Source organism: Natator depressus, chromosome 9, assembly GCF_965152275.1.
Source record: "Natator depressus isolate rNatDep1 chromosome 9, rNatDep2.hap1, whole genome shotgun sequence".
NCBI classification, from domain to species: Eukaryota; Metazoa; Chordata; order Testudines; family Cheloniidae; genus Natator; species Natator depressus.
Window position 1 is genome coordinate 24,009,438 of NC_134242.1, and position 13,081 is coordinate 24,022,518.

At 45.6% G+C, this 13,081-nt stretch overlaps 1 protein-coding gene across 1 annotated transcript in view; it reads right to left on the reverse strand.

Annotated features, from left to right (window-relative positions):
* The window catches only part of LEKR1 (leucine, glutamate and lysine rich 1), a 123,399-nt gene extending 110,775 nt beyond the window's left edge, over window positions 1–12,624 (reverse strand). The window contains exons 1-2 of the mRNA XM_074963716.1: window positions 12,503–12,624; window positions 11,060–11,156 (exon numbers count right to left, since the gene is read on the reverse strand). Of these exons, the coding sequence (XP_074819817.1) occupies window positions 11,060–11,107 (48 nt within the window). The 5' untranslated portion in view covers window positions 11,108–11,156; window positions 12,503–12,624. The remainder of the gene's footprint in view (window positions 1–11,059; window positions 11,157–12,502) is intronic.
* Between the last annotated feature and the right edge of the window lie 457 nt (window positions 12,625–13,081).

The following is a 13,081-nucleotide window of genomic DNA, read 5'->3' on the forward strand; positions in this document are numbered from 1 at the left end:
CAACAATAGCCCTGCAAACTCAGCTTATTCTTTCCGGCTCATTCATCAGGGACAGTAGAGTTTCTGCAACTGGAACATACATATTTTACAATTATGTTGATGCTACGTAAACCAGAATAGAATTCTGCTATTTCCCCCCCACACACACAATGGTGTTGTCTCTCTGATGCAGGGGTAAAACTTACTTTTGTCAGTTAGATAAGCAACTTTAGTTCTGAATATACACACAAAGCAGATTTGTTGAATTGGCCCAATGGCCAGGTTCAATAAGCAGCCCTTCTGCTCAGGGCAGCGTGGCCCAATGGCCAGAGTCAATAAGCGGCCTTTCCACCAGAACAGCATGGCCTAATGGCCGGAGTCAGAGTAGCCCACTTCTGTGGGATTGTGTGATCTATTGGCCCATTGGGGAACTGGGGCACCATTTAGGAGGGTGGGGCCCTCCCTGCTCCTCTAAATCCCAACCCAGGCCCCTGGCAATAGTGGGGGTGCTCACCACCCAGTCAACAGGGATCCTCCTGAAACACGCTGACTGGTTCCCTGGTTCACTCACTAGAGAAGAGTTTAAGTCCCCTGGACTGCTTCCTACCCTTTCTCCCTCAGCAATTCTCCATAGTTCCCCATGGTCTTTGGGGTCCTCAGCTGGCGTAGCTCCTGCCGGCGAGGTCTCTTCTGCAGCCTCGTCAGGCAGCCTGGAGTCCATCTGGAACACTGCGTGACATGGCTCTGTAGTCAGAGCCTGTAGCAGTTCCCTGGAGAGAGCCTGCAGCCTGCATCCTCCCCCTTCAGCATCCTGCCCAGATTGAATTGGGCTGCTTCCTTTTATACTCTGCCTCCAAGCTGAGCACACCCGGCAGGGGCTGCACTTCCTCAGCCTGCAAAGCACAGTTAACCTTTTCGGGGCTGGTGTGGAGTAGGTACACCCTGTCACACACCTTACCCCTCAAGACAGGACCCAGCGGGGGTCCTTCCCCCTTGTCCTCCTGTAGTGGGGCAGCTGCCCCACGCCGGCGTGGAAGGGATTAAAGCAAGCCAGAATGGCTGCACAGAGCCTCAGCCAATCAAGTGGAGGCTTGAAAGCAGCCTATCAGGGCCAGGCTGGGCCCTATGAGAAGGCTGCAGGGCAGAGAGCAGCAGAATTTCTCCCTGGAGAACGAAGTGAGAAGAACTGGTTCTGAGAGAAGCACCTAAGACAGAGCAGTGCTGGGCAGGGTCAGCAGAGGTTGGGAGAGCTCTAGGCTGACGACTGCCAGACTGGGGCCCTGACAAAAAGGGGCAGAGAAGGTGCTGGGGCTATGGGGAAGTGGCCCAGGGAAGCAGGCAGTAGAAGAAAGTTAGAGGGGAGCAGCCCAACCCCAGTTCCAAAGCATCTGTTTGTAAAATGAATGGTTTTGAGACGTCTGGGTGGAAGAGGACTGGCTCCTGGGTAAGTCGCTCCTTCAAGGTCTGAAAGGCCCTCTCACAATCCTCCAACCATTGAACATTCCGCGGTCGGGAGTTCTTCATGAGGTCGGGGGGGGGGGGGGGGGTGACCATCATAGCGAAGTCTGGCACGAACCGCCAGTCGTACCCTGCCAAGCCAAGGAACTGCCTTACCTTCCTTTTTGTCGTAGGAGCGGGGAAATCTCTTAGGGCCTGGACCTCAGGGAATGGAGTTGTCCTGCCCCCACCGTATATCCCAAATAAGTCACTTCCTTCCACCCGAGGGAAAACTTGGAGGAATTTGCTGTGAGTCCTGCTTCCTTCAGGGCTTGTAGAACCACTAAGAGATGTAGGTGTACCTCCCAGCTTGCACTCTAGACCACTATGTCATCAATATATGCGGCTGCATACTGTCAGTGTGGCTGCAACAGCTGGTCCATTAAACGCTGGAATGCAGCCACGCCCCATCTAGCCTGAAGGGCATGGTGATGAAGTGATATAAGACAAAGGGCATAGGGAAGGTTGTCTTCTCTTATTATGTCAGGGTAAGGGATATTTGCCAGTACCCCTTGGTCAAGTCTAACGTTGATAAAAACTTGGCACTTGGGCGATGCTGGTTGTGGACCTTCTGTCCAGGCACGGTGTCTATCTGATGGCTGCTGATACTCATCCCTCCAGAGTAGGAAGATAAAATGGAGGGGAAGCTCTGGACCAACTGTTGTAGCCTTGCTTGTTGTTCAGGGCTTGCCCCATTGTGATTGGTGTTGGGTCGGGAGGTCCACTGGCCCCAATTCGGGTTCTGGGGGGTAGTGGCGATTAGCAGACCCTCCCATGCCTTCCAGACTTTCAAAAGGTTACATGGTATACTCATAAGGTCTTTTCGTCGCCCAGGGAGCTGGACCTCAGTCTACTGGCCCCATGCGCCAAACAATCTCAAATGGTCCCTGCCATTTGGCAAGCAGTTTTGATTCTGAAGATGGCAATAGCAGCAAGACCCTATCCCCAGGCTTGAAAGTCCATAGCTTGGCCCCGATTATACTGGAGTTCCTGGGTGTGCTGCACCTGCAGCAAATTTTCCCAGGAAAACTCTCCCAGCTTCTGGAGACGTTCTCGCAGATGCAGGATGTAGGACACTGACCCCATGACCCTTGATTCCTGTTCTTCCCAGGTTTCTTGGAGCAGGTCCAGGATTCCCCTTGGCTGTCTCCCGTAAACGAGCTCAAATGGGGAGAATCCCATGGAGGCTTGGGGAACCTCTCACATGACAAACAGCAATGCAGGCAGAAACTTATCCTATTGCCGTGGGTCATCGTCCATGAATTTCCAAAGCATAGCCTTCAGGGTTCCGTTGAACCTCTCAACTAGCACATCAGTTTGTGGGTGATAGACCGATGTCCTGAGAGCTCGAATGTTTAATAGACGACAATTTGGCCATAAGCTTGGACGAGACATTCGTTCCACGGTCTGTCCAGATTTCTCTGGGTATTCCTACCCTGGCAAAAATCTTAAGGAGTTCTGTGGCTATGGTGGGGGCCATGGTGGTCCATAGCGAGACAGCCTCCGGGTATCGGGTCGCATAGTTGACTACCACGAGGGTATACTGGAACCCCGATTCACTTTTCTCCAAAGGCCCCACCAAGTCTAGGCTGATCCTCTCGAAGGCCAGCACGCTGGTATTTGGGGCAGGAGGCACAAAAGTCCCGCACTTCCTGGTGTATACCCGGCCAGAAGAATCTCAGCGCCACTCATTGCAAAGTCTTCTCACACCGCATATGCCCAGCCCAGGGCACTGCATGGGCTACCATAACAGATCCCGTCGAAACTGGCAGGGGATCAACAGCTGGTGGAGCTCTTCTCCCATCTGGGGCATCTGGGTCACCCAATAAAGGCGGTCCTGGTGGACCTCAAAATATGGTCCTTGGAGGCATCAGGCAGCCTGGAGTCCATCTGGAACTCTGCGTGCCATGGCTCTGTAGTTGGAGTCGCAGCCTATAGCAGCTCCCTGGCAAGAGTCTGCATCCTCCCCCTTCAGCAGCCTGCCCAGACTTAGTTGGGCTGCTTCCTTTTATACTCTGCCTCCAGGCTGAGCATGCCCAGCAGAGCCAGAGAGCCGGGACTTCCTCAGCCTGCAAAGACCCTTTGGGGGCTGGTATGGGGTAGGTATACCCTGTCACAGACTCAAAGAGGGGAGGGGCGGGGGCAACATGGTGAGAACAATAGGAAGATTATTTTAACAGTGAATTTTGAATTGACTGGAAGGGAGTGATGTGGGTATCAGGAAGGTCACAAAGGAGGTGATTACAGTAGTCAAGTTAGGAGAGGGCTTGGAGAATTGGTTTAGTTACTTGGACAGACAGAAAAGATCAGATCATAGAAATCTTGTGTAGTAAGAAGCTGCAAGATCTGGATGTAGCGTGAATGTGCAGAGCAAGAGAAATAAGAGTCTAAAAAGGTTGCAGGCCTGAGTAACAAGAAGTTTAGTAATGTTGCCAACAGAGAGAGAAAGAGAGAGAGAGACAGAGAGAGTGTGGCGGGCTTGGAAAGAAAGTTCAGTTTTATCCATGGCCTGGTCTACACTGGGGGTGGGATCGATCTAAGATACACAACTTCAGCTACGAGAATAGCGTAGCTGAAGTTGACGTATCTTAGATTGACTTAGAATCACTTACTTTGCGTCCTCGCAGCACGGGATCGACGGCCACCGCTCCCGTGTCAACTCCGCTTCCGCTTCTCGACCTGGTGGAGTTCCGGAGTCGACGGCAGAGTGATTGGGGATCGATTTATCACGTCTACACTAGACACGATAAATCAATCCCCGATAGATCGATCACTACCCGCCGATCCGGCAGGTAGTGTAGACATGGCCCATGTTAAGTTTAAACTGATGGTGAGATATCTAGAAAGAGATGTCAGAGAGAAAAGCTAAACCGCGGGATTAAGTGAAGAGAGAAAGGTCTGAAGGGGAGAGGTTGCATTTGTGAGTCATCAGGGTAGAACTGATATTTGTAGCTATGTGAATAGATAGATTACCCAGACAAAGGATGTAGACAGAGAAAAAAGTGGGCCTCAGATCGACGCATGTGTCCAGGGCCAATCAGAGGGGGGTCCAGGAGGACCATTTAGACACTTGTAAATTTTGTGCCATTTGATAAGTTTCAAAACTTGTTTTTATGTGCATCCCTATCGGACCAAAATGTGATACACTCTCTCAGCTTAAAGCTGCAAATTTAAGCAAATAAGATATGTGATCTGGTAAAAGACATAATTTTTTTGCACAGAAAAAGGCTAGAAAAGCATTTGTAAAAAAAAATTAAATTATGTCTCACTCTTTTTTTTTTTTTTTTGGTGCCTTATTTTGTTTTCATGTGTCATCATTTTTTAATTTTATTACGGCTAGGAGCCTCAAAAGCTGGAAGTGGCCCAGTCCTCTCCAGACCTCAGAGAGGGCCTGTGTGGGACCCGCGGGAAAGTGAGAAGGGCAATCTGTTGAAGGAGACACTGACCAATCAACCACCAAAGAGGCAGTAGGAGAACCAGAAGAGGACAAAGTTTCAAAAAAGATTATATGCCCTACAGTGTCAAAAAGCAGCAGAAAGCTCAAGGAGAGTGAGGATATGGAAGGGGATCTGTATTTTAGGCAACACAAAGTCACTAACGAGCGTGATGAGAGCAGTTTCATTTGAGTGAAAAGGGTATGAACCAGTCTGGAGCAGATCCAGGCCTGACTAGAGGATATCCAGGCTGAAGTTAGAGGAGAGACGCTCAAGGGAGCAGTTATGCACAAAGTATACGTATTACCTTAAAGGCACAGGGAAGAAGGAAGATGGGGCCACAGCTGGAGAGGCAAAATAGAGTGACTGAGCATATGGGAGATCACATCATGCTTTTTATCTTTGTTTCAATTACTTATGGTCAAAGGTATCATAAAGCAGTATGACTTAGAAAGATCAGAAATCAGAAAAACTGCAAGCATAGCCTAAGTTAAAAGAAATAAATCCCTTGTGCTAAGGGTGGTGGAAAGGAAAAAAGAGAAGTTCAAACACATGCGCGCACACAAAAAGAGCCGGAAAGAACATTTTGTAATGTTTTAAAAAATGGGGTTGAATAGAAAAAAAGATTGCATTTAATCAAAAGGCAAGTAACTTGTCAAAAATTATTAGCTAAAGAGTCACTATTTAAAGGTTCAGTAACATGCTGCATTTTAAATGTAACTGGATAAAACAACATTTTGGGATGTTTGCTCTGGGATTACCAGGACAGGCATTATTTCCTATCTCTTAATTTTGACTCAGAATAAAATGACAGTGGCTCTGAACAAACTAAAAAATCAAGTTTATTTTTCCTGGCAGTTACAATCTGTGCTTGGAAATATGAAACTGTTATTCAGAACAAATATCATAAGATTCCAAAGCACTAAAATTACTATATTGAAAAAGGACAACATGAGCTGTTATGGAGAGGGAGGAGGGGGTTGTTATCCCAAAAAGAACATTGTGCTCTCTTGAAGTACCACCACTTCTGTCTTTCAAATAAACAATTATGGGCACTTTACTCTGTCCCAGTGTAAAGAACTCCCTCACATTAAAATTTCCAGTTCAGACCCTTGAGTACAGATCTGTTTCAGTTTTGCTAATTGAACTAAATGGTTGGGAGCTTTTCAGATAAATTAAACTGAAGTACTAAAAATAGTCTCCTTTTTGAGTTAATGAATAAAGTTTGTTCTAAAATTTATTTTTTTCTAGACAAAGTAAAAATGTGACACTCCTTCAAGTCAGGTTGCACTTTTAGTGCCTGATCCTGCATTCTCTGTGCACCTAAAATTCGCACTAAAATCAATGGATTTTACATCAGTGTACCCCCCTGCTTGCTACCTAACCTCTACCACCAGCCCTGGCTATTATATGCAGAAAACCAGTTATTGTGGCACAGGTGGGCCATGGAGTTTTTATAGCATGTTGGGGGGGCTTCAGAAAGAAAAAGGTTGAGAACCCCCGGTCTAGGGTACAATGAAAACACATGATTCGTCAGTGAAAATGTAGCTAATTTAGGGCCTGATCCTGCTAAGTGCTCAACATCCTCAATTGCTTTGAATTCAGCCTAACAGGATTGGGTCTTTAGAAAAAAAAAATGTTTAGAACTAAAGTGCATCTGCATCAGTTAAACAGTAAGAGAAAAGAACTGTGACTGCCTTTCCCTGGTAAGTGTACAGCATTGTACTGTTCCTGACATTGCTATCATGTTGTTAGACTGCTGATAAAGTCACTGAGTTTTAAATTGGAACGTAAGAAGAATCATGTATACTACTATCTTTGAAAAACCCCATTATAAACAGCTACTGATAGTTATGAACCTAAACAAATGTAATTATTTTCTTCTGTGATATGACATAGGAAAGGGCTTTAATTAATTGAGAAAACAAGCCCCAAGTGTATTAAGGCTACAAAATAGTGTCTGATAATTTATAAAGTAATCATTCACCTCAAATAAAATTAGTTTTCAAAACTAAAAGGTTTGACAATATTAGAGGGTTGCACACTTCATTGTTTATGTAGGCCAATCCGTAAACTCAGCCAAGACCCTGTCCTACTATGGCAGGGCTCCAGGGCCCCCCATTCTTGTCTGAACTCTGTTGATTTTGGTGAAAACTGGAAATCTGGATTTTAGTGAAAATCAGGCTTTTCTGGATTTCCAGTTTTCACCGAAATCAATAGAGTTCTGATCAGAGTGTGTGGGGGAGGGCCTGTCTGGAGTGGAAGGCGGGTAGAGTAGGAGCACACCTGGCCGGAATGGGCCTGAGAGGCCCTCTTGAGGGGCCCAGAGAAGCTTCTAGCAGCCCTAGTTCCACTAAAATTGGGCCCACAGAGTGCCCATTTAGTGCTGCTGGCAGAGAAATCTCTCTGGTGCCCTAACAATATCCCCTGTTCCCTAGCCCCAACCTACCCCTCATCCTAAACCCTAAAATCAGGCTTTTTCAGTTTTCCCAATTTTCACCCAAATTAAGAGAGACCAGAGTGGATGGGCAGGGAGCCTGGCTGCAATAGGACCTAACCAGAATGGGGATTAAAGGCCCGAATGTGGGGGCTGACCAGAGTTGGGGGTGAGGAATTCAGCTGAAGGAAGGGGCTGGGCTGGAAGGGGGTGAGGGGTCCACTAACCCTATTCTCACCCTAAACTCTAACCCTGAGGTCACTCCCTCACCCTTATATCCAGCATGACCCTGCTGCCCTCCCTTAGGCCAATGAGGTCAACTCCTCATCTTTGTACCCAGAGTGACTCTGCTCCCCTCCCACAGATCTTTGTTAGGTCACTACCTCACCCTTGTATTCTGAATGATCAAATGGTGATTTCAGTGGAAATCAGAATTTTTTAGTTTTCCAATTTTTACCAACTGATGCCTACACCATTCTGTCCATTGAAGTCTTGACTATTCCCTTGAAATTTTGGAATTGACCAGATGTGGTTTTCAAAAGTTACCACGATACAGACAGACCAAAAATTGCTATCAATTTGAGTGTAGGTCCTTGCTTCACTTGGCCAAAAAGAGGACCAAGCACAGCCATTTTATGTTAATCACAATTTAAAGTTCAGAGACAAAACTTTTTACTGCTTATACACGAAGTACTTAGAATGAGAAGAGGGTTTTTTTGGTTTCTGGAATATTATGACGATAATCTATAAAGACCTGAGATCGTTAAACTGATTAGATAAGAGTACCTTAAGGTGATATTAATCCAGATGGCAGTGGTTATTCACAGTGCTTTTCACTATCTACAGCTGGTCAAGAGACTGCTGCCCTCTCTCCCCAATGTACTATAGGAGGAGGACTGGGTGAAACAGAGAGTAAAAAGAGTAGGAGGAGAAAAGATCAGAGCTGTAAGCAGGGGTGCTGGAACAATTTGTACAGTGGGGGTGCTGAGAGCCAGTGAACCAAACTATAAACCCTGTATATGATGGAAACCACTTCAAGCCAGGAGATGCAGCAGCACCCCCAGCACCTGTAGTTCCAGCACCTATGGATGTAAGTGGGAAAAGGACCATACAGGGCCTCAGCAGTAAGGATGGCGAGGTTGAATCTGACATGGTAGAAGACAGTAAGCCAGTTAAGTTAATCAAGGAAGAGGAGTTGTGATTGAAGCAGTTATAGGAAAGATGACTTTAGCATGGTGTTTTCAACAGACTGGAGGGCAAAGTGGTGGAGATCAGGGGAGGTAAGAAAAGATTACAGCAATCAAGGCAAGAGATGGCCAATAGATGGACATTAAAAATGTTCTATTTAACTTTACATTAATGTACTAAGTGCACTGATAGCCACATACGTGAGAGAGCTCTTGAAGATTAAAAGAGCCAAAGTAGCACAAATCACAAACAAAAAACATAACACCAAATTCATTGACAATGGGCTGACACCAGAGATAAATTTGACCCATAAGAATCTGTGCCAAGGACCTGATCTACATAACAGCAGATACTATGAAAGCATAACAAGAAGTTTGTGAAGTATAAATAATTTTGAAGGGCAGCATTTCCAGATGTTACACTATAGCATCTCTAGGAGTAGATTCAGCTCTGAGCTGTATTAACTTTTTGAAAAACTAATGGTGTTCCATGGCTACGCTGAACTTCTTTTAGCCCACCAAAGACAAGTGGAGAACTGAACCAAGATGGATAGCCATTCATATTATGTCTCTCTGACTCTATACAGTAGACATCTGGGGAGCATAAATTACTCAGGAGAAAGAAAGCTTTAGTGGTCTGACCCGTTCTTAGTCAGCTGAATAAGTCATGCTAGTAGCTTCTGAAATGACAAGAATGGAACCTTAAATTATTTCTACATGTCTGAATAACTTGTAAGGAGCATGACCTTGGGATACTGCCCACTTTGGCCCATATTTTAGATTCCACTGACAAAAGTTACTATAGTACAGGAATTGCATGTTTCAGTACTTATAAAAAATGAAAAATAACCTATCCAATGCACCTGAATCTTTTTTCCTTATTCATCTACTTATTTAGAAATAGATCTTTGTGCCCCAATGCTAAACACAGGGCTAAACACTTATATTTGAAATATTCAGTTACAAAATAACGAAATATTGGCCTTTCATCTTAAAGGCCAGCAACTAAGTCCCCCTGTTTTATGAGATTTTTAAAGGTTTAGATAGATTCTGACATAAATGAAATAAAGATCTGAAGCTACAAGCAGGGGTGTAACTGAATGTTTAGTTTTAGTATTTGGCCAAACAGCAAAAAACAATATTTATCCAAAACTGTATTAGAAGCTGAACAATGGATATAAACAGAAAAACAAACTTTTACTAACCTGAAGTTCTATGTTTGTAATTCTTTCTCCTTTCTGACTTTTTTATTCTCCCCTGTATTATTTTCTTCTTCATCTGAATTCTCCACTCCCCTCCCCTCTGTCACTCTATCTCCCTTTTCTGACAGATTACCCCTACTTTCTCCTGTTCCCTTCTCTCCTAACCCTGAATTTCCCCCAGTCTTACAAGACAAAAAGAAATGACTGAGCTGATCACACATCTAGGACTACAGGGAGAAAGAGAGGTTTCCTCCTAACTATTCAACTTTGAATATGTATTCTGTTGAAACTGATCCAATTCTTTATTCAAAGCCAAATTTCAGTACAGTCCTATTTATAAGCAAGCCTCAATTTTACGTACTCTGAGACTACAAAAAAAAGATTATTGTGAGTCAACTTTAAAGCAAGGATTTAGTTGGAAAATAACACAGCTTGCCATGTGTACAAGTAAATGGCAGAATAATTATTAGACACACAAGGTGGGTGAGGTAATATATTTTATTCTGTTGGTGAGAGAGACAAGCATTTGAGTTTACAGAGAGCTCTGTGTAACATGGCTACAACAGCACTGCATAGAATAATTATTAAAAATTTCCCATTGGAAAACTGCACTATTTACACATTTTGAGTATATATGAACACAGTAAAAATAGGAGAATAATAAGAACAGAATGTCCCACGGGCTGAAGAGTTTCATTTAAAACATATACTGAAGCAATCAGCTTGTCTTAAGTGGAATTATATTCAGAATTCATGCAACTTCCACTTTTTCAGACATTTGCTGCCTGAGAATAAAGAAGAATAATTAATCATAAAACTACCATAGGATTTAAAATCACTTTGTGTATATCTTTTGCTATATTTATACCACGTGGTCACAAAAACCAGCACAAACTGCTATTTACCAACCGTAGCATAAACTGCAAACCATTATAAAAAGTGACTTTAGTCTCCACTTGTGGGTGTCAATAAGCTCCTCCCATACCAAAGACATCAGTTACCTTCACACCAATATACTTCAAACAGGAAAAAAAAAAATCTTTATACATCTACATTCACATACACTAAGACAAAATATGAAGTGGAATTGGAGGGTATACAATTTTTATTGGCACTCATTTGAGAAGACTAATACATACTTGTTCTGCACTCATCCCAAACTCATGGCAGTAAATATAGGCACATAGAAATCGTTGTACTGGATCAGATGCTGTATTTGTAGAGCGTTTTTAGACTATGTAAATGACTTCCAACCTGTGAAATATTCATAAGTCATTGAAGAATTTTGACCCCTGATGTTGTTATATTTCTAATATTTCTTACCTTTTGGATTTCTTCTGGTAACGGATGCACAGGAACATGTCGATCCATGGCCTTCCAAAATTCAGGCACACTTATGAAGCAGGGCCACACAAAACCCCTGGAGATTAAATGGTCAGAATTCATTTTAACAAGGGGGGGGGGGACTTTAAATATCTTGGGCAGTATTTTCAGAGGAGTTGCATGTGTACTTTTTTCTATTTTATTGCAATCCTGCTCAAGGCTTCATCATTTTGTACAAAGTGACAAGACAGAACTACACACACCATATATAGCCCCATTCTCTCTTGTCCTCCTACAGCTTAAAGGATCTGGGCTTGTCTACACTACTGCTTAAGCCAAAGTAATTTACATCACTCGGGGGTGAAAAAGCCACCTCCCTGAGCGACACAAGTTACATCCACCTCTCCACACCAGTGTTTATGTCTGCGGGAACTGCTCTCTCGCTGACACAGCTTCCATCTCTCGCCTAGGTGGTGTAATTATGCTGATGGGAGAGCAGCTGCACCTATGTAGCGCTTCTAGTATAGACTAATCCACAAATGAGAATTATTCCACTGGTACTCTGTTCTGTTTTCATCTATGAATTTAAGAATGAAAGTTTCTAATGAAATTGGAAGCAGTCCATCTATAGAAACATTAACATTATTTAGTCATATCAGGTCAAATTCCACCTTCATTTCCACCAACACAATTCCGCTCGCCCCTCTGCTGTTACACAATCTCAACTGAGAGAAGAATTTGGTTAATTGACTTCAGTGCAGTCGTGTTGGGCATCAGCAAGATTTGACCCAGGGATGCCAGTAGGGTGACACAGACATGAGGGTGAGCACAATCTAGCCCAGTGACTTCAGTGGTGCTCTGCATAAGCCTGAGCCAGAGCCCAGTCTTGCCCCACTGTCTTGATAGAGCTGGTGCATGCAGGCGAGAGCTCAGTGGGGCACGGTGGGGGAGAACAAGAGCAGAATTTGGCCACTGACTGCAGTGGGAGTGGAAAGAAGCCAGACTGTAGCCCCGTGGGGCAGTGCTGGGACCAGCACGAGCTGTTGACAACTCTCCTGGTTCATGATGCCTACAAAAAAGCGTGGCAGCATAAGGCCCCCCTGGTGAGCTGAGAGGGCTGCCTAGGGTGCCTGTGTGCTGCTTCCTCCTACGGCCCCACAGCCCTGTCCCGGGCTGTAAGCGCCGTGGGGCGGGGGCCGGCTTCCCGGGCCGGTCTGTACAGCGGGGCGCTGGCCCACAGTGGGGCGGCGTGGGCCGAGGAAGCTGCACGGAGCCTCGCCGGCAGGGTCCGATCCCGAGCGCAGCGGATCGCAGGGCGCTGCCCCTGACCCCGACCGGGGCCTGCGGGCTGCGGGGGTGGGTGACCCCGAGGGGAAAAGGAGCGGCCGCGGGGGGAGGGGGACATGCACGGTGTTGGGGAGCGGGGATCGGGCATTTTCTTACCTCGGCGTCCCTCGCGCTGCCGGGGACTCCAACGGCTTCTCTGGTAACCACGGCAACCGCGCAACATCGAGGGGCGTAACGACGCGTGAGTTGACGTAAGAGAAGCGGAAGAGAGTCACGTGCCAGGCGAAAGAGAAGCCTGACGCTGTGGCGGGAGAGGGTAGCCGGAGAGGCAGAAGCGCAGTGTGGAGTAGGTAGGGGAAGTGGTGGCGGTGCGGGCAGTAGGGAGCGGGTGTTTTCACCTGACCTAGCTGCTCAAAGCTAGGCTCGCTCAGGCTGTAACTCCTGCTCCTGTGGAAATTATAAACCTCCATCTCTTCGCTAGGAGTTTCACTCGTTTGCTAACTCACGTTAAGAACACATTCTCCTCCCCCCGCCCCCCACCAAGATAATGGATAAGATGAATGACAACAAGGAAAAGAGGGGCAAGAGGTGATGCAACTGTGTACAAACAGATGGTGGCTGTGTTTGCAGAGGCAAATTATATAGTACTTTAAGTTATGAAATAATATCTAGTGAGACTGCCCGGTCTGCAGACTGATTGGGGTGTTGTCCAGAGACAGCACATACTTCCATCAA